General features: G+C 35.1%; 4 protein-coding genes across 7 annotated transcripts; all 4 read right to left on the bottom strand.

Annotated features, from left to right (window-relative positions):
* Window positions 1-1,639: 1,639 nt before the first annotated feature.
* LOC136781980 (uncharacterized) lies at window positions 1,640-11,890 on the bottom strand. Of its 3 annotated transcripts, XM_066741037.1 has the most exons (10): window positions 11,551-11,890; window positions 10,892-11,008; window positions 9,731-10,232; window positions 9,554-9,650; window positions 8,768-9,477; window positions 8,524-8,691; window positions 8,154-8,413; window positions 7,375-7,852; window positions 6,906-7,305; window positions 1,640-6,839 (listed from the first exon to the last, which is right to left on the bottom strand). In XM_066741037.1, the coding sequence occupies exons 2-10, from the start codon at window positions 10,936-10,938 to the stop codon at window positions 6,772-6,774; spliced, it is 2,730 nt and encodes a 909-aa protein (XP_066597134.1). In that variant the 5' UTR covers window positions 10,939-11,008; window positions 11,551-11,890; the 3' UTR covers window positions 1,640-6,771. The 3 variants fall into 3 exon arrangements, with proteins under 3 accessions (XP_066597134.1, XP_066597133.1, XP_066597135.1); XM_066741036.1 differs by having other exon boundaries at window positions 10,892-11,890; XM_066741038.1 differs by having other exon boundaries at window positions 7,375-7,840; window positions 10,892-11,890.
* Window positions 11,891-12,163: 273 nt separating this feature from the next.
* Window positions 12,164-14,885, bottom strand: MFS18 (major facilitator superfamily transporter 18). 2 transcript variants are annotated; one of them, XM_066741042.1, is made up of 10 exons: window positions 14,246-14,885; window positions 14,048-14,170; window positions 13,616-13,962; window positions 13,530-13,544; window positions 13,371-13,445; window positions 13,135-13,267; window positions 12,937-13,033; window positions 12,692-12,857; window positions 12,450-12,608; window positions 12,164-12,377 (listed from the first exon to the last, which is right to left on the bottom strand). In XM_066741042.1, exons 2-10 carry the CDS (start codon window positions 14,107-14,109, stop codon window positions 12,238-12,240), a joined length of 1,194 nt encoding a protein of 397 aa, XP_066597139.1. In that variant the 5' UTR covers window positions 14,110-14,170; window positions 14,246-14,885; the 3' UTR covers window positions 12,164-12,237. The 2 variants fall into 2 exon arrangements, with proteins under 2 accessions (XP_066597139.1, XP_066597138.1); XM_066741041.1 differs by having other exon boundaries at window positions 12,166-12,377; window positions 13,371-13,544.
* Window positions 14,886-15,268: 383 nt separating this feature from the next.
* On the bottom strand, window positions 15,269-17,415 carry LOC136781981 (uncharacterized). Its single transcript, XM_066741040.1, has 5 exons — window positions 17,250-17,415; window positions 16,173-16,900; window positions 15,975-16,097; window positions 15,735-15,899; window positions 15,269-15,643 (listed from the first exon to the last, which is right to left on the bottom strand). The coding sequence occupies exons 1-5, from the start codon at window positions 17,287-17,289 to the stop codon at window positions 15,413-15,415; spliced, it is 1,287 nt and encodes a 428-aa protein (XP_066597137.1). The 5' UTR covers window positions 17,290-17,415; the 3' UTR covers window positions 15,269-15,412.
* Window positions 17,416-17,595: 180 nt separating this feature from the next.
* Window positions 17,596-20,055, bottom strand: LOC136781983 (odorant receptor 13a-like). Its single transcript, XM_066741043.1, has 9 exons — window positions 19,746-20,055; window positions 19,515-19,667; window positions 18,878-19,058; window positions 18,632-18,787; window positions 18,368-18,471; window positions 18,207-18,306; window positions 18,018-18,122; window positions 17,798-17,953; window positions 17,596-17,736 (listed from the first exon to the last, which is right to left on the bottom strand). Exons 1-9 carry the CDS (start codon window positions 19,919-19,921, stop codon window positions 17,683-17,685), a joined length of 1,185 nt encoding a protein of 394 aa, XP_066597140.1. The 5' UTR covers window positions 19,922-20,055; the 3' UTR covers window positions 17,596-17,682.
* Window positions 20,056-20,360: the final 305 nt, after the last annotated feature.

The following is a 20,360-nucleotide window of genomic DNA, read 5'->3' as shown; positions in this document are numbered from 1 at the left end:
AAAGGTTCTTCGTTCAAAAATGCACAAAACTCCTAAAGGGTATAGCAATGACAGCGCATGCGCTTAGCTCAGTCTCCCTGTATAAACCACTTTCCACCCTTCGCCTTTTTATTTCCTCCCTTTACTGTTTTCTATTCGCCTTCCTCCAACGGTTCTTCGTTCAAAAACACACGAGTCTCTCTATCAACGGTACAATAGCAACAGCGCCAGCTAGCGACAGTAACACCGAAGCTCAACGAAGCCTTCTTACGCTTCTTTCTCCAAAGAAATGTTCTATTCAATCAGAACCGAAAGTCGCTGTCCATAGAGCCTGTTACACAGCGTATTAATTTATCACTTCTGTACCGGAAGTGCTTTTAATTTTTTCAGTAAATCGTTTTTCTTCCAATTCTTCCAAAGGATACTTTGCCTGGCTTTATATGTATAACAGGATTTATCTACTCCGATGACGTCGCGTTCCGGAACGCCGCTAGATTCAATTCTTTCATCTGATATAACAGCCACGCATTGAATCGGTGATCCGTTTCTTTAAAATTCAATGTCTATTTCAGATATACGATTGAAAAAGGTTATCCGTTACATGATAACACTGTGGGAAAATTGAGCTGCGCAAAGTCATCACTTAACCTATATACTAGAAATAGAGTAATTATTAATCTCAGGGATCTTTTAGATATCAAAATAGAGTTAGAAGGACATAGCAGTTATGAACTTCAGACTAGATGAGGAAATGATATCATACTAAAACTTAATATTTTTTTAATTCATAAGTATTAGGAGTATAATATTGAAGTATATTTAAATGATATGTGCCTTAACTCATGCCACAGAACTTAAATGTAAAAACATTTTTATAGCTGTGTAACTATATACAGGCACCAATTTTTATATTTTACCTTTTTGAATCTTAAAAAAGGACTTTCCAAAAAGCCTCGTGCAAAAAATTAATATCTATAAGAGTTATATACACGAATGTGGATTTTTACGTTCAAGTTCTAGGATAAGTTAAAACACCCTATATAACCAGTAAAAATAGATAAAGAGTATTTTTTTGAGGTCATATCATATCTAGCGCTTGTTTCCCGATGAGAGTTGCCAGGATATTCCGGTGCAAACTTATAGAGGGCACTACTTGAAATCGCCATTATCACTCATCTCTTATTTGTCCAGTGTCCACTCTCTTTATATTCTACAAGGGTAGTGTGGCTCCAATCGACCTCGCTTCCCGTTGGAACAGCCACTTTTGTCTAAAAGTCTGAACGTTTGCGCAGCAATTGACCATGAAACAATTATCATAAATGACGTACAAAGCCTTCAAGAAGGTACATGTTAAATCTCGCAGTTGCAACGGATCATTGTGGTTGATTATCGACCACGCATCTAGCAGATTTTTCATTCATGATAAAAAGAAATCTCCCTACGTGACTTTTTCCTTAATGATGCTAGCTGATAAGCATCGCTCGATGTCAAATACATAAGAATGCTGGATACAATAGTCCTGACATTTATTAAATAAATGAAAATGTTAGCCAATCGAGTCTCCAACCAGTTTGAACCAGAAATAATTTATTTGCATCCAAAGTTGAATTTACAAAATCGTGCATGTAGAATTAATATTTAAATAAATGACAAGAACTGATTGGCTGGTAACGTTTTTTATTAAATATTTCATTACAGGAGGTTAAAATATTTATAATGCATTCAGATAACAGAATTTACAAATATATCTCAATATTCTCATACACGTATATATATATACAAACATTTATTATAATGTGTGTATATATATATAGTACACATAGTGTGTATATACACATCACATATTTGTATGTAAATCTTTTTCTTTTCGCTCACAGCACACGTCCACGCATACCCTGCCATACTAATCATACATAACGTACATACTCATTTACTCTGTTCTGTCTCACTCATTCTCTCTCTATCTCTCACACACATCAATTTTATATGTACATGACATAGAGTGGCACAGACCCTCGCAAAGATTTTTTTTCGTTTACATTTTCAATTTTTTACGACTTTCTCAAACACCAATGACTCCTCGCAATGAGTTTTCAAGTTCGCAGTGGCTCAACACTATCGCATTCGGTTTACAATTTTTTTATTAATCGTTATTGGCAATATCGACCACACGCAACCTCTCACACTCATCGCGACGTTGTTGTGCGCTTCGTCACCTCGTTAACGAGGAAAAGAAGAGCGTTTATCCAATCTATTTCTCGCTCTTCTCTTCGCATACTGAAACCGCGTATCGCATTCTACGCCACTTTTCCTTAAGCACGCATTTTTTTTCTTTTTTCTTCAACACGTCTCCCCTTTTTCACGCTCTATAACACTCATCGCACGCTTTGCACACATCTCTCTCAGTAGTGTTTCTTTTACAATCACAAACCAAACGCTGTATTTATCGATAGCCAGTGGTTTTTTTCTCATTTGCGTCTTTATCACCTCGCACCTTACTCTCCTTCTAACTAAATTCTTATCCTGCATCTCGAGCTCAATTTAAGTCGCTATGCCAGCCGACGGTACCTACCGCGAAAGCTCGACTTTCCATCAAGCTCGCGATAGCTACACGTTGCTAAGTGTTATACATTTCTTTATTTATTTTAACTTGTAAACGCTTATGCATAATCGTATGAATGTATTTTTGCATATCTGTGTATGTGTGAGTTCGTCTGTATAGCGTGCCGTTATCACCGCTGCCTAATTACACTCCTGCGTGTCAAACACCTCGCAAATCGATAAACGCGCTTCTCGATCAACGCTCGCACATAAGCCCGATCGATCAACCGCTGTTATCAAATTTTGTTTTCCTTATCAATTCATAGAGATGTAAAGCGCCGAGAAAGTTCGATTTCATTCGAAAATCGCGTAAAAAATCTCTTCTCCTAATTGCGAAAAAGGCAGTTTTCAGTTGCTTTGACTTTTATCTTTATATTTTATGATTCTTTTTTTTCTTTTTTTCTTTTTATTATTGAAAAATTAATATAGAGAATTGGTAAGAATTGCGCGGGAATTGGCTTTTGGTGGGGAAAATCGCGTTTATCATTGGCATTTCATTACGCTCTTGGAATAATGAATTTTCGGGAGTAGAAAAAGACTTTGTACTGTAAAACTGGAGCACTGTTACAGCTGTTATCTTACTAGCTTGATTATCACTCCCTGATGACGTTAATTATGATTGAGGGAACGGTTAATTGTCGGTGGTAACTAATAAAGAGTAACGCGAACTCAGAGCTGCGAATCTTTAAGATCTTTGTCAGATTATTCTCAATAAATATTGACGAGTTTTTTATCTGCTTATATATTTTTTATATTACTTTCTTGATTTTTTCTCTTTTTTTGTACTTTTCTTTTTTTTCAAAACGCACGCCTCGACCTTTCTTGAAATTTTACATCTCTGATTTCTTCAAAGATCAAATATATATACATATATATATAGTATGTGTACATATATATATTTATTTATATTTACGTCGTATAATAATTACCAATATTATTATTAATCTTATATTTCGACTAATATTATAACATAGCTATCGTTAATCTCTCTTCCACTCTACATTCCCTTGTCCTTCCCTCCCTTTGTAGCTTCCTCTACGAATGATATGATTTACAAGTGTTTTGATTCTTTCGGTGTGAGAAATACTGATTTGATCAAGAGCATTTGAACTCTCAATACTGGTCAGCTGCTACCAGTTACAATGATAAGTTTATTTTATGGAGACTTTTTCATATTTCTCTTTTTACGTCCATCAAGACGGATCAACATGAGCAAGAAACAAAGGAGTCTCCTTAACATTCAACATGTGTTTATTTGTCTATTGCATTAAACATAGTACGAATAAAAAGATTCTTGTTGAAGCATCGAGAGCAAAATATGAAGGAGAAAGTAAAAAATAATTAAAGAAATAATGACAGCACCCACAACAATTAGTAGCATAATTAAAACCCGAAGAAGGTTTCCACAATATTTTTAGAAGCTCTGTTAAAACTACTATAAAATTGATTTACATTTACATATATGTATATTATATATTAGGTCATTGATAGTATTAAAAAAATATTGTTCTCAAAAAGTGAAAAAAAAAGATCAACTTTAAATAAGATTCAATTGTATTACATATAGCTTTGATATTATTTACAATGAGTTTTAAACGTTAATCATCGTTGCTTTAATATTTGTCCGATTGTGCTTGCAGCAATCTAAATTAACGTTAGGTAATCGTTACGTTGATTTTTGCTTAATATTGTTCATACAATTACTGTTACAATAATTATTAGAATTTCTATTTCCATCAATAACGCGCGATATTCTCAAATAGATTTAGAATTAGTAAAATCTAAATTAATTAATTAACGTACACTAGGATAAGAAATTTCTACCTGTAAGATAAAAAAATAAAATTTGATTTAACTATATGTATCAAAATTGAATTTAAGCGCGTAAAGTAAATATTTATTCAATCCTTTCCAAGGTAATTATGTATATAGCCAAGAATAAATTTTTCTACAATAAATACGCACGCTAAACTAAAAGAAAATTTCATGATAAAAAGACTCCTTTGTTTGGTGCTTTCCAAGTTTACTTGACATTATCGATTTGCGATTTAAGCGATACACCTCTCAATAGTAAATTGATACACGAACTTGGAAGCTAAAAAAGATTTGGTAAATGACGAGATATAAAATTTGCAAAGCAGGAAGTTTCCGGAAAAAACCTAATAATGTACTTATGCAACCTTTTTCTTTGTACGCATCTTGTCACAGCCGCTCCGAAGAATTCCATAGACGGATTTCGAGAAAAAGAAAGGTTTATTAACTAATGGTAACGGTACGACAAGTATCGAGACTGATTTATCGAGAAGCTTGTACAAAGAAGTTTCGCGAATGGCACTTTAGTTAACTAAATATATCACGTTGATTGTTTCATCAATGAAAATTAAAAGCATTTCGTCGTACGACAAACTGAGAGAAATTCTCATTGCTGTGTTCGGTAAATACAAGTAATAATAAATTTATTACCGAGCACCACTCGACTTTACTTCATCATCCAACTTTGCAACAAAATGATCAGTTATACGATTTCTGAATAACGCGACGGCTCGTCAATTTCCATCCATCTCGCGATTAATATCTATTAATATTAAATAATTGGTTTTTTAATAATTACATCTTAGTGCTTAACGATTAATTCTAAAACATTCGAAAACATCCAAATAATCTCAGTAATCTCAATAATCTCAAGTAATACCACTTGATGCTTGGAACTATGCTAAAATAATTTAGTTAGAGTGTAATAAAAACCATTAAGCTGCCAGACGAAACAAAGAAATTCTCTTTTATAAATAATGCAGAAAAGAAGAAAAATAAAGAGTTAGATTCTGGTATACGCTTATTGGGTAACAATCCGTGCACAATTTAAACGATCTACTCATTGTTAGTTACGGCACGATGAATTGGTAAATAATCGTTTTCACCTTTGACTAGCCTACATTGAATTATTAAGCGTTGCGATCGTCGATGAAATTCATGCCAAATTGTTTAAGTTGCACGCGAGATTTACTGACTACTCTGTATATAAATGGGATGAGAATTATCGTTGCTTAGCTAAGAGACGATAGTTTAATAAATGAGAGTCGAGCAGTACGTGTTCTTACAGTGGTTTCTACACACACACACACACCGGCATATCCCCTCGCATATCCCCACACATACACGCACACAGGAGCGCAACGGCAGTCAGACAATCGAACACTTGTGGTTTTGTCACATTTTTAATCTTTTTCCTACCCAATGGTCATCTCTTCTGATACTTCATACATTTTCGCTCACTCTTTACACACGCTAGAGTCGAGAAAAAAAATATATATGTATATATATTATATATATATATATATTTACAAAAAAATGTCGTGGCGTAGTAGCGATAGTAATAGAATTAATTATAGTAGTATTTAATAGTAATAGTATTAATAGTGGTAGAGTAGACACAGTAGTTGAAGTATCAATAGTAAATATAGCCAAAGGTGGTAGCTTGTTTTGTTTAAAATCTCCATTTGATCAGAGCACTATTGTGGTCTTTACTTATCCGTTCTTTCCTTACTTGTTTCTTTCCACTAGTATTTCTAGTAAGAGGAACTGGAATTCGAGGGTCAGGATGGACAGAGGGGAGTAAGTAGACAATAGATATCACCGGAGAGACTCTTAAAAGTAGCTAACGCAAACCTTTCGATAAAAGAAAGTAAAGAAAAACAGTATTCTAAAAAAGAGAAAACATTGACAGAGACACGTTGCATTCTTCTCGATGCTTTGCTTTGCTTTATTCCGCGTTTGCCTTTGTTTATTGTACATGAGACGCTACGTCGTCCTTACAGCCGCGACTGTGGATAATAAACTCTATCATAAATAAGAACTTGTAAAAAGTATACCTGGTACCATAAACCGCGAAACGTCCTTAATTAAAATATCGTCGTCCTGAAAGTACGGGATGTCTAGAAGAATCACGGAAAGCTCACACGAGGAGCGGTAACAGTCGTCGTATTTCGTCCTTCCTTTGGGTCCTGCCGCAGGATTTTCATTCTGATACTGGTGCTGGTACTGATATTGGTATTGGTACTGGTATTGATACTGGTACTGGCACTGGTATTGATTCTGACTCTGGTACTGATGTGGACAACGACGATTCTTCAGACGATAACAACCGTTGCAGCAACGACGCTGTACGCCAACCAAATGCTTCATGGCAGGGGATCACTTATCGGTGCTTGGGCAATCACTGCCTGGTTGCTTCATTATCGAAAAATCTAACCTATATTGGGCTGTAAGAACAGGATGAGTACCCATTATTCTGAGTTACAAGAGAGGAGCATTAAACGCAAATATACCTTTTTTCGTAAGATCCTCCATTGTCTGATCTTTACAGTCGACGGCAAGGTGACTACTACTGCCGCAATTGTAACAGGATATTTTTGCGGCAGGACCAACCACAGGCGCATACGTAACGATAGGCGTGGGAGGCATGTACGGGGATTGCACGGGCGTTACAGCAGCTGCAGCAGCGGCGGCGGCAGCAGCAGCTGCGGCAGCGTTTGGAGGAGGTGGAGGTGGCGTTCCCCCAGAGCCCGGATGCGAAGGGTACGGATACATGATCTCGCCGTTCGGCTGATACGTCGTGGGATAGGCCGGTCGTGCAAAAGGTGCATGTGAGAAATTGGAATAAATTCCTGCGTTTGGTCTCAATGTAAAGTGACCATGAGCCGGCATATACGCAACCTGGGAATAAGCCTGTAATTGAGGCAAATTTTCATCAATTAAAGAAGATTCCACGAGTTTGAATTTCAAAAATAAACTTGCCTGCGAAGGTGTCGGTGGTACCGGGAAAGAAACGCAATGTGGCAAGTTTGGAGGGCCACCTCCGTTTACCATTTGGTTTTTGTGTCTTAGGACATTGTGCGACTGATGCTTCCTGTTACGCGGTCGATCCGGCACTGGTTGCATGGGCGGTGGCTGTTGTTGCTGCTGCTGTTGCTGCTGCTGCGGAGGTGGAGGTTGTTGCTGCGGTGGTGGCGGCTGTTGCTGAGGCGGAGGATGAGAAGGTGCACCGGAATGAAGCGAAGCAGCCCCAAGGTGGTCCGAAACTGGCGGTTGTGCTGCACTATTCTCGTTACCACCTACCCAAGGGGCAGCTGGTGGGGTCTCCGGTGGTGATCTGCTGCCTGTACTGTCCGAGCTACTACTTTGCGAACAGTGTCGACTACTCTCGTGATCCAGCCTCAGGGCTTGCAACTGGGTTAGGCAGTACACGTGCTGAGCATTGCATCTGTAATTTTCACTAAATTAAACATTATTTCATCTCAAAAAATCCTCCCTTATTATATTAAAATTCACTCGTATTCAACTCTTTTTCTCGTTTCAACGATACGTTATTTTACGTAATATCTGTATCTATGCTTTTATTATGATTCGAAAAAAAAGAAGTGGTGCTATTCACCGGTAGAAGCATATTATGTGTTACGCAATATCCCCCCTGTTACACGATGAATGTGCGTTTATCTTGAAATGATTTTTTCATCTCCCGGCTACAGTTTCAGTAAAATTAAACATTTCTTCGAGGAAAAAATGAGACATCTGACCTTGGATAACGATTTTGCATGCCAGCCACCGGAACTGTTAAGCACGCGTAACATGGTGCGTTTTGTGGAGTGTAGACTGGTGGAGGTGGAGGATACATTTGTATCTGTGCTGGATCCAGCGGCTGAATACCAGGATAACGACGAAGATTTTGAGTAGCCGCATGATTATGCTGCTGATGATGCATAGTTTGATGTTGTTGCTCTTGCATCGGCATTGTTTTGTTACTCGTATCATTCATCATATCCATTCCCTGTGTAGTCTGTGAAGTGACAAAATTTTTTAAACAAAGAAAAAATGAAGAGAATTACAAAATTAGAGCTTCCTTCTCTCCTCCTTTCCACCCATTTACAACTTAAACATGAATAATACCTCATTTTCTACAGGGTCTGCGGACGAGTTGGAATTTTCCAACTTTTTGTCACTCGCATTTTGATTCAAACCATTAGTAGTTTGACTTTTAACTATACTCCTCAGCTGGGCCACTGCGTTACCCGTAAGACCAATGTCCCTTAAGTCTTCATCGCTCATTCTTCTAATCTGTAGTCATAAGGAATGACAACATTTAAACGCATGGTCAGAGATCAGAAGGAGTAATCCTTCTTTCGAGTCTCACCTCGTCAAGAGAATAGTTTTGTAAATTTCCTTTGAAGTTTGGCATCTCTTTGCCGAGGGTCTCTCGCAAAGAGTCACTAGAGACGGAATTTCGAACTCTCGAAGAAGAGGATTTGGTTTGGGAGGGATTGGGAGGAGGTATCGTGGACGGTGAGTCTGTACTGTTGTGCCTGGAGAAAGTGGCAGAACCAGTAGAGGGCGGTGGCACGGAACGTGAAGGGAGCAACGGGGATTGACTAGGAAGATTTCTGTTGGTGTTAATCACAGGTAGGAGGGACCCGGAACTGGTATTCGAGCTGGACATACTGGTCTGGCTATTGGATCCACTTGTCGAGGTTGTCATTGTATTTGACGTGGATTGCGTGACTTGCGAGGAAGTTCGCGGCATATTGTTGTTCCTACGACCCATTGGCGAATTGTTTCTACTTGGCGACCGCGATTGGGATGGTGAGGACTGCCGACTGACCAATGGCGAATGAGGATAGGCCAACATATCCCCGGTATGGTACATCATTTGGTTTCCCATTATCATCTGTCCCGTCCACGGTGGCATAGGATTCATCGATGGAAATCCTACGTGAACGTACTGTGCAGTTCCTGTGGCGCCCATTGACATCTGCTCCGGACCCGGTATGCACAAACCAGGAGGCGGCATCGTTAAACCAGGCGGTACTCCACCAACCATGGAGTTACTCCTCATGCTCATGTCACCTTAATATATGTCAATTAATTTTATGTACTGTACAATTAATATGCAAATCTATGAAGTTCATTAATTGTAACGTACCAGGGTAAGGTGGCATTGGGTTTGGTGGCATTAAGCAGCCACTTTGCGCTTCTGAATCCACCAATCTGTCATTTGTATTCATACATGGTGTACAGCCCTGTAACAGTGTTGAATACACTTAGATTATGTAAATACAGAATAATTAGTCAAATGAGACATTACTCAGGTGTTTGTTACCTGTGGCGGTGGTGGTGGTTTGAAGGAAGAGTTTGCTTTGGAAGAATTTAAACGTGCTTCTTCTTCCTGAAGCTTGATAAAGATATTGCCAAATACGCTTTTCTGTTCATAAGTAAAGGCTGGATGATTCAGAGCCATCGTATAAAGCAGCAAGAGCTCTTCCAATGGCTGATCATCTGAAGCTAAGGTGGTCCCATTCAGAAGATTTGTTATCTCCTGACAGTCAAAGTTGGACAAATTCTTATATAGGATCACTGCACAAGTATAATTGCAAGAGTGCAGCAGTGCCACATATAGAGCAAGTTTCCTTCGAGTGCGCTTGTCTGTCACACCCAAGGTTGTCAGCTCTGTCAGGTCAGTGGCATTGTTAGCATGATGCTCTGTGTCACGCAGGTCATTGTAATCTCGTTTCCCTATGTCCTCGACACAGGTGCCAAGGTATCTTACTTCAAACGGCAAGCACATATTTAACAATGTGCACATGACATCGATACGTTTATAACTGCACAAAAACAAAATTACATCTCAATTTTAATAAAAATCTATAGTTTAGGCTGTGCAAAAAAGTTTTAAAAACTAGGCATTAAATTAAAAAGAAAAAATAATTTAAAGGAAAAAAAAAATACTAGTTACTAAGTAGTAGCACAATTAGCAATGTTTAATGTTCATAAAATTTTATATAATATTGAGAAACCTGATATTATCCAAAAAAGATGGTGAAAAAATTATGGCATAAGGTAATAGACTGCAGGTGGATAGGTAAGTGAAAATGGAATGGTCAGAGATGGAAAATGTTCGCGCGGTGATCTTTCTAATGGGTAGAAATCTAAAAAGGAGAAAAGGAAAGGAAAAAGGAAAAGTGAAAAAAAGGGGAAAAACCGAGGCTGTTGGTTAACTGGAGCTATTAAAGAAAAAGGAGTAGAGTGAGAGGGGAAGCTGGAGGGGGGAGAAAAGAGAGGGTGAGAGTATTAGATGTTTGAGAGAAGGAGAGACAAAGAGAGAATGTGTCTAGGGGAGAGAGAGAGAGAGGGAGAGAGAGAAAGAAGAGAACGATGATTTAATCGGAAAAACGTGACAGAAGGAGGGATTCATCTAGAGTTGTCAACAAAGGGACAAGATGGAACGGAGCAGATGTTAAGTAAATTGAAATAGTGCGTTTACCTGGACAGATTCCCAAACCATGATACCACGTTCTCCTTACACAGCATTGCCAGACAACATTGATACCACTTGGGCTAAGGAAAGCACCGATGCGGAGAGCTTTTGGCGCCTCGGATGCTTTTAGAGTAGCAGTTAGAGATTGTATTTGAGAAAGAGAGAGAGAGAGAAAGAAGAGAAAGAGGGAGAGAGCGCGAGAGAGTGAGAGAGAAAGAGAGAAGGGGAAGGTAGAACCCGATAGAAAGAGAGACAGAGAGAGAGAAAGCGAGAAAGCTAAAACGAGAGAGAAAAACCAAGAGGGAAAGAGAGAAGATGAGAGGGAATCGAAGAGTTGCGAATGACAATCACACTTTGACGATAATCTTTAAATCCTTATAGAGGATTTAGGAAAATTATGTTGACGGTGGTCGCGGACATGCAGAACGCCCCCCTGTAGTTACGGTGAATATAAGGCAACAGAGAGCACCAACGACCACGACAACAGCAATAGTGAAGATGAATACGTAGCAGCGAAAACAATAATCGCTGATTCTTCACACACTGTTAAGAAGCCAACGCACATTCGCGCTAGTCAAACAGATATCACACTGGGTATCCCCAATAAATCCTACTCTTCCTATCCTCTCTCTTTCTCCCTCTCTCTCTATCTCCACACCGCCGACCAGAGAAAAGCTCAGCCTGATCTCGTCTACTCGCGCTTTCTTCTCCGTTTCACGACAGATCTCACACCGCCTTCGCACAATTCTCTTTCTACAACCTAACCGAAACCGAATCGCGCGATCTACTCTCCTTCTTACAACAATCCTTGATAAACCGAGTCGAGTCGAAAAGTTCAGTCAAGTCTCCCGAGAGAGATCCGTTCACATGCTCGTGTTAAAAAAGGCATCAAGTTCTATACCTTTCCGTTCCTTCCTCTTCCTCTACGCGCAGCACCAAACACTTTCCGCTTCTCGCGTTCGCTAAATCGCGCCTAAGGTCACTTCTGCTCCGAGACCCGATTGGCCCTCGTGGAAACTTAACAGGCATGCTCTTTGTGCCGATTGGTTAACTGCGTTTATACTCTTGGATCCTTCAACTTCTCTTGTAATGCAACCACTTGCAACCATATTCCTTCAAAATTGGACTCTTTTGTTTTTCTTTTATTTATTATTTCCTTTACAGTAAAAATTAGAATTATGGAAATGATCTTAATGCAGTTGATGTGTGTAGTGAGAAAAGAATTATAGAATATGTGGTTTATAATTGAACTGTTTTTACCTGTTGAGGTTAAGGAAATATTTTTTAATAATACTTTTCAAGAAATAGAGGGAGTAAGAAAAATTAGTTTTTAATCAGGTTGTTTCTTTTTTTTATATAATTGCTTGGCCTGAGCCAAATAATAAATATATTGCACATCCTACTGCATCAATTATAGCAATGAAAATAAAAACAATAGGCCAGCTACGTGTGACATGTAAAATATGTCCAGCACAGTATACTCCAACAAAACCTAAACAATTTTTTTTTTATTATATGCATATGCAGTTAAATATAATTTTCCATGTTTTTTGTTTACACTTACCAGGTATTGCTCCAACTGTATTCATTAAACCAAATACACTACCAGAGTGCTTTGGAGCAAGATCCGATGGATTTACAGCTATGGCATTACAATGGAAACTAGAGCCACCTGCCACCAGTGCAAGAAAAAATATTGCACTTTTAAAACTATCAGCGGTAGCTATAAAAAAAGATTAATTAATTTACATTAAATTAAGTATGGAGTATCCTTCTAGTACTGATTCATTTCTTTAAGATAATTACCAAGAAACAGCAAACTTAAAATTTCAACAGCAAAACAAATCGTTTGAACGAATTTGCGCGTAATTGTAATTGAATACCCTGCTTTAATCATCCTTTCTGAAAGTGCTTTTCCTAGTAACGTACAAGGTAGTATGGTTAGCCAAGGTACCATGTTGACTATCCATCCCTGAAAAATAATATACAATTGTGAATCAGTTAATTCATTTTTCAATCAATGCAATTAAAAATTAATAATTTGGTTGAACCTTAGCATCAGGAAAAGTATCATGGAAGTAAGTTGGCATCCAAGAGAGTAGCACAAAGAAACAATTATTTTGACATGCATGTCCAATTACACAAGCCCTAAAAAATATAGTAGCAGCATAAGTTGCAAACTGTTTGGCAAAGTAAATTTTGATGCATCTAGCATAAACATTAAAATCAATTTAACGAATTAAGGTTACCAAAATGGAGATTTTGAAAGGAGCTTGCGCCAAGGTAAAGCATATTTAGTAGCTGATTGAATAGGAATTGTTTTTCCCTCAAATGGCAAACTCTGGTAGCTTAATAGGATTGTCCATGCTATACTTAAAGCCCCTAATAACAAGCAAGAAAATAAGACATGATAGATTAATATTATAACAAAATATCTCCTTATTTAAATTAGAAATTTCATTAAATATTAATTTTCTGTGATTACCTAATGTTTGAAGTACCACTATCCAACCATAGCTCTCTAATAAATAGGAGCCTAAAGATCCAGTCAATATTGTTCCTAAAGCAGATCCTGTAGTTAATAAACTAAAAAAAGATGCTCTTTCAGTCTCATGCAACCTTTGGCTTATTAAACTGATCATACTGGGAAAATGCATTCCTAAGAACCAAAATTATTTTTTAAATATTTCTAAAGATGTCATACATTTTAATTGTTTTCCTATTAATTACCTTGAAATGCTCCATTAACTACTCTTGCTGTTCCTATTAAAAATACTGATGAACTATCTTTAGAAAAAGATTCTATAATTTTTGTCATGAAAAATGCTGTGGTTGACCATCCAAGGGCAGAGAACAATAACACTTTCTGTCCTCCAATTTTATCACTAATATAACCACTGATGACTTGAGTCAAGGTATAACCCCAGAAAAAGCTAGACAATATTATGCCAGAATCTGTCTTTGACCAATGCTTCTCTTTACTTATTACAGGCATTAGTAATGGGATTGAGGTTCTTGTAGCATATACTAGACAAGTGCCACATAATAAAGATAGAAACCATTTCTGCCTCCCTTTTCTGAAACAAAAAAAATCTTCTAATTTTGGTGAAAACCTATACTAATATAAACTGATTAATTACCTATAAGAAAATAAAAAATTACCTTGTCCAGTAAGAAATCATTTTGTCACCTGACATATAGCTCAAAGAAATATCTAGTTTCATATTTGGATATTTTAGAAAGAATAATTTCCAAATACATTTAAGTTGCCAAAATAAAATAATGCTATATGTAAAGTAAAGCTGTGTTAGTTATAATAAAAAGTTAAGATAGATTATACAAAGATTTTCAATTACTCACATTCATTGTTAGGAGTTGATGTATGTGCTAGGAACAGCTGGTATTACTATTGCTCTTAGTTCTCTAGTTAGAAAAGATGAATAGATTAGAAAATATATCTCGTACTTAACGAGATAAGAGAGGACATCTAAATGGATAATAGCGTAGTTTCATAATGTTATTAATTTTTTGAATATATTATGTATTTTTCTTTAATAGTTTCGCATACGGTAATAGAAATACTAACAAACACGAATGGTGCGCGCGAGTGTATTACTGTTGGGGGAGTCTGAATGCATTCAGGCACGTGTAAAGTATTTCTGTTGCCCTTGCCTTTTGGGTATAAAAAAAAATCCTTTTTCCTATTTTTCAGGATTGCTTAAAGTAATTAAAATAATTACTAGGCCTTAAATTGTTTATTTTTATTAAACTTTTTTCAGTTATATAATAAATAATCGTCAAAAACAGGTCTAACTCTATAAGTTTATAACATTATTATAATATTCACGTTTGAATCATACACTGTTTGATAATAAATTAAAGGAGATGCAAACAAAATACTTAAAAGGCAAGAATTATTACACTGAAGCTATAATTAAACTAACAGTACATAAGGTATATAAAAAATAAGTTAAAGCTTTTTACTTTGTCAAATGAGAAACCTACAGATGCAAATTTATAATTTGGTTCTTAAACTCTTTTTCTGATAGCATATGCCACCTGTAACCCAGAAGTTTTGCTACTTCTCTTTCAGTATCTTCGTAACTTTTACAGTTTCTCTTTATCCAGTGAATATGTTCAGATGACCAGTTAGTTAATTTCAGCCAGCCGCTGTCGCATCTTTTCAAAACCGAATTTCGTCTAACGTACAGAAATCGTAGAGATTTAGCTGTAGATGCAATTTCTAAGATTGTCGACGTTGAAATTTTATCTCGTATCATCTGTAATAATAAGGCAAATTAAAAAACTCATTGTAAAAAATATTTCATCAATTGAAAATGTACACGGTAAGCAAAGCGTTAATAGATTTTATACTACTTACAGAGCAACTTTTATGCTTGAATGCGTATTACTCACATCCGAAATATAAAGTTACAAAAGTTATAGCTCTAAACACAGTGAGAGAATTTTATATGGGAAATTTGAAACGCATGCCGTCACACAAGGTTAGCGTCAATATTATACAATTTATAAGAAAGCCACCATAGTTGAAAACAGCGAAAGCCAAAAGCCTTCCAAAAAATAAGATTCTACCAGAGTATGAAGATTGTGGCACATTTTACATAATTGGACAAACGCCTCGTCCAAGCGATTGACAAAATTTTTATCCATGTAAAATCTTGTTAATCCCTTGAATGCATAAACTCTTAAAGTCGAATCGAAGATAGTTCCATGAGCAATTACTGTTGATCCAAATATCTAGAAATTAAAAATGAGACATTTAACACGTCGATTTAATGATTTAAAATTAATTTTGTATATTTATATAAATTAATGTATTTTATCTAACCGGTGTATTCGGACTATCGATAACAATGCTATGACACGGAATATCTCCATGCTCTAAGATTTCGATGGGTAGAAGGGCATCTGTAGGTTTTTGATTTTCTACTTCAAAATGAACTTTTACATATGGATTATTTTTTTTCATTTTTATCCATGCAGACCGTTTTGGCTGTAAAAATATCGATTAAAAGTTAATGTACTACTACAAATCTGCATATTTCTCTAAGAATTAATGAAAAATTACCATTCTCACTGTAGTATCTTTAGGACTATATCGATTTTGTAAAATGTGAAGGTGCTTAAGACTTGTATAGCCAATAAGGTCCAGTATATCTTCATGCAAATTTTGTGGACTTATTACCAAAACCTATTAAAATAAAAGCACAATTAAAAAAAATTAATCAATTAATAATAAATACATTCAGATTTTATAAGTACATACTTGTAAATTAATAAACACCCCAACATGTAATAGTGGACAATGGAATCTGGTGGTATTTATTAAGACAAGCTTTGATAAAGTATTTGTGCAATTGACACAAATATCATCCATTAAATGTAGTGCTTCTTTACTGTCTAGTAGCAAGTCAATTAGTTCTAAGCATCTCAAATTTGGTAAATTTCCCATCAACCTTTTCAAAGCTTCTAGTAATTTTCCACCTGTGCCAAATAATCTAAGACGATCTGGGTCATCTCTATTAGCCATATTACAAGGAAATGTAAATTTCAATCTTCTAATGAATGTTCCTACACCAGCTACTGATGTATTGTCAGATCCTTGTTTTTCTGTATACCATGATATCATATTCATGAACTCGTAAAGATTATAAAAATTAAACATTGGTTCAAATATAATGGATCGAATATTTTTTCCAATTTTGTTTAAACAAGCAGAAGTTCTCATATGATCCAAAACGTATTGCCAACCACTATAGTAATTAAACTTTCCTCTTGTAAGTGTGGTGTCCTCCAGAGTAAACGTTGACCATACATTTTGTAACTTAAATGCACGATACCAAGATCTGCATACAAGGGATGCATAATAACGTTCCCTAATAGTCAAATAGGTAAATATTTCTTCCAAAATAATGTCAGGAATTTGATCCCAACAACTATATATTTTAGATTTTCTATCCTCTTCGCTATCCTCTTCAATGTCTATGTATAGAGCTGTAAACAAAACCAGTCTTTAAATAGGCAAATTATTGTAGTACAACAAATATTCATTGTTAAATATAGTATATATTTATTAATAAGCACATATTTTCTTTAATATCATCGTTTCATAAAAAGCCGGGAATTAAAACGGTTAGGATACTACATATTTGTGAGTTCCAATGATAGAAATGACTTATCATTAAAATAAAAATTTCGAAAAAGTGCACTTGTCCATTTTCCTAAAAATAACCGAAATATTTGTGCTAAGTATTGAGTACTTATTAATAAAACAGTAAACGTTAATAAAACGTAAATTGTCACACTGAAGTGACACTCTATTATAAATGTTTGGTTAACTTACCTTTATCTTCTTCGTCAAATTTCCAGCAGCCATTATTCATTTTGAATTTAATCCAATATTTAAAGGATACTGCACAAAAGTGATTCTTTTTGCATGATAAAATGGTTATATGAAATACTTCTAAAAATACAATAAAATAGGAAGGGGGTATACAGCTGATCGAGCTGCGCCATGTTTATTTTATTTTCTTAAATTAAAGTTCTTTTTCCGGGACGTAAAACAATGTAAACATAACAGATTGATTAATCTATTATTCAATATTCAAAGAAAAACTAGAATATTATGGTATACAAATTACTTTTATATATTTTTCTTTAACTAAATAATATATAGTACAGTATATATAGAATTTACACGCGCAATAATTTATACTATACTTTATAGAATTCCAAATATTGTTAAGTGGTAAGATAACAGCTTTCCTGTTTTATTGTTAAGAATTGAAACTTCTCAGAACCATAAAGTATGAAAGCGAAGTACTGAGTATCTGAAATTACTAAATTTGAAATATATTCATTGGAAATAAACGAATGAAAGCAATTTCTTACCGAACCGAAGCTTTTCAGATGCATAACGTAAAATTTTGCTGCGGTCAAATTGCACGGCTTTTGATTACGAAGCATTAATATACAAATGATAAACTTAATTTCCGCCGAATGATCGTACCATTTTATAGAATAAATTCTTTTATTGAGAGAGAAGCTCTGATTATAAAAAATTTATAAAAGTATTATTGTCTACATATGTAATAAAAAGCATAAATAATACCTGATTCATCAATTCGTCTCCAGGAAAACAAAAAAGCAATAGTTGAAAAAGTGCCATGCACAAGTAGGAGGCATATTCCATTATTTTAGATCGATATGTCAAAGTCTGTAAATTAATTGACATTATTAAATTTTCTATGTAAGAATATAAAATTTACTTAAATCTTTAATGCAGACCACTTTTGCTTACCGTGCTCACTTGGACACCAACTAAACAAATTATTAGACTACTGGCCAAAGTTTGCAAAAACATCATTGGACTAAATTGTTCCTCCATTTTTTCGTAAAACCTATAATTATCGGTCGTAAGTCATAATCCTTTTTCTCGTATGCACTAAAATAATGCTTTACCATAACACTACTTGATGGTGTTTTATTATTCTTATAATTTCTTGCTTAATTTTGTCCTTAGAGTCCTGTTTGATAAAGCTTTCATATCTGTTTGAAATTCTTTCCTAAACATCGTCATTTAAAAAAATTAAAATCTTATTATATATTGTTCCACACAATAAACTAATATAATTAATAAAGAATCATACACACACACACACACACATTCAGTATAAGTTTATTTCTATAATTTAATAAATTTACGATTGCGTACACAGTACAAACCGTTTTAAGGTTAATTTCGTCTAAACCAAGAATTTTATTTTGCAAAATTTGAAAATGTCCACAAGTATGAAACATTGCAGTAGCAATTAAAGTATCAGTTCCGAGAATAATTAAACCACATGTACACGTTGCAAAAATTTGCGATAAATAAACAAGCTGCAATAACAAACATTGTAATATAATACAAAGAGAAAACTATTTATTGAGTATTTAATTCTTGAACAAAAAATTTGTACATGGAAATACCTCGTACATAGGAGTTTGGTACCAAGATAAAGGATACGTGGCTAGAAAAGGAAAATGCTTTGTGATTGTTTCTTTTCCATTTAAGGAATCAGTTACCATTATACCCAATGGGAGGGTGAAAAAAAATAGCAATGCATTGCATATTAAGAATAAATATCCTTTAGTAATCTTTCGTGCCATTCTGTATAAAATAATTTTATGCTAAGATAATCTTTATATTATACTATTATATTCTATATGAATATTACAAGCAATCTGATCTAAGAATGACAATCTGAAAACTTTAGTTAGGGAAGGGAATTTTAAGAAAAAATAATTTAATCCCTTTTTAAATTTAACTTAAAATGAAAAAGTTATTAATCCTTAAAGATTCATTAATTCGCGAAGTATTCTATTAAAAAATAATTTATGCCGTAGCGTTATACTTGGCCACTCCAACAGAATCATCGAAATGTTCGATAAGTAGAAAGTCTTGAATCGAAAGAATATTTAATCCTGACTAACTTTTTTAATAAGGCCTGAAACTAAAAGTTCCATGGAAGTTTTTCTACCATCCCCCTCCGCCCTTTCCTCGCACAATATTTTTCAGGTTAGCACCTTTAGAGCAAACACTCCGTATATATATGTATATATTTACGTAGCATAAGCTTCGGTTTTCCTAGTGAAATTAGTCTGAACAATTTTCCAATAATCCTCTAGCATGAAAGTAATAAATGGTCCCAGAGTTTTCCGTTTTAACATCCAAATAAATGATTTCAATACAGCGAGTATAATTGTTAATAGAACCGAGCTGTTGGCAAATAATTGTTTCTTAATTTTTTCTTTAAAGAGAGAGTGGGATTTTTTTAAAACAAGATTATAAACATACCTGGTCTCCAGAACGACGGATAAATTTTGCCATGCTTGATAAATTTGTACAACTTGTGGAATAATTATTAAAAACATACACGCGACACATAGGATATATTTTGGCATATTAAATGGATAAAGCCCAACCAGACCTAAAATTTTTCTATTGATAAGCACATAATCATTCACATTCATTTTGCCACTATATGCAAAACCAAGAGATGAACTGACTTGTGGGTGACTTTATCCATTTTCTATTTCAATTATTTATGCCAATTGAGCATTTAGAGATGTAGAATTAATAGATATTAAGAGCTAATAAGAGGCCGGAAAAATTCTTTGGTCGTTTTGTATTTTTAAATTACCTTTTTCTTTTCTTTCTTCTTTGAAAAGCGTGTAACCCATCATTATAAAGGGATCATTTACCTGATCGATAAAAAAACCATTAAATTCATAAAATGACGCCTATTCCCTTTCAACACATTTCTTCATTTCCCTGAGCTCATTATGTAGCCTATAATTTTCTTCTTTATTTTTTATCACGATTCTTAAACGTCTACAGGGGAAAGAACGGTGAGAGAGCAGTTCCACAAAAGTATTCATTGAAAGGAGAAATATAAGCGTGTATGTAAAA

The sequence above is a fragment of the Prorops nasuta genome, unplaced genomic scaffold (genome assembly GCF_024137725.1).
Source record: "Prorops nasuta isolate Cenicafe-Biocafe unplaced genomic scaffold, Cenicafe_Pnas_1.2 PNAS00025, whole genome shotgun sequence".
NCBI classification, from domain to species: Eukaryota; Metazoa; Arthropoda; class Insecta; order Hymenoptera; family Bethylidae; genus Prorops; species Prorops nasuta.
This window is presented reverse-complemented; position numbering and strand designations above follow the sequence as displayed.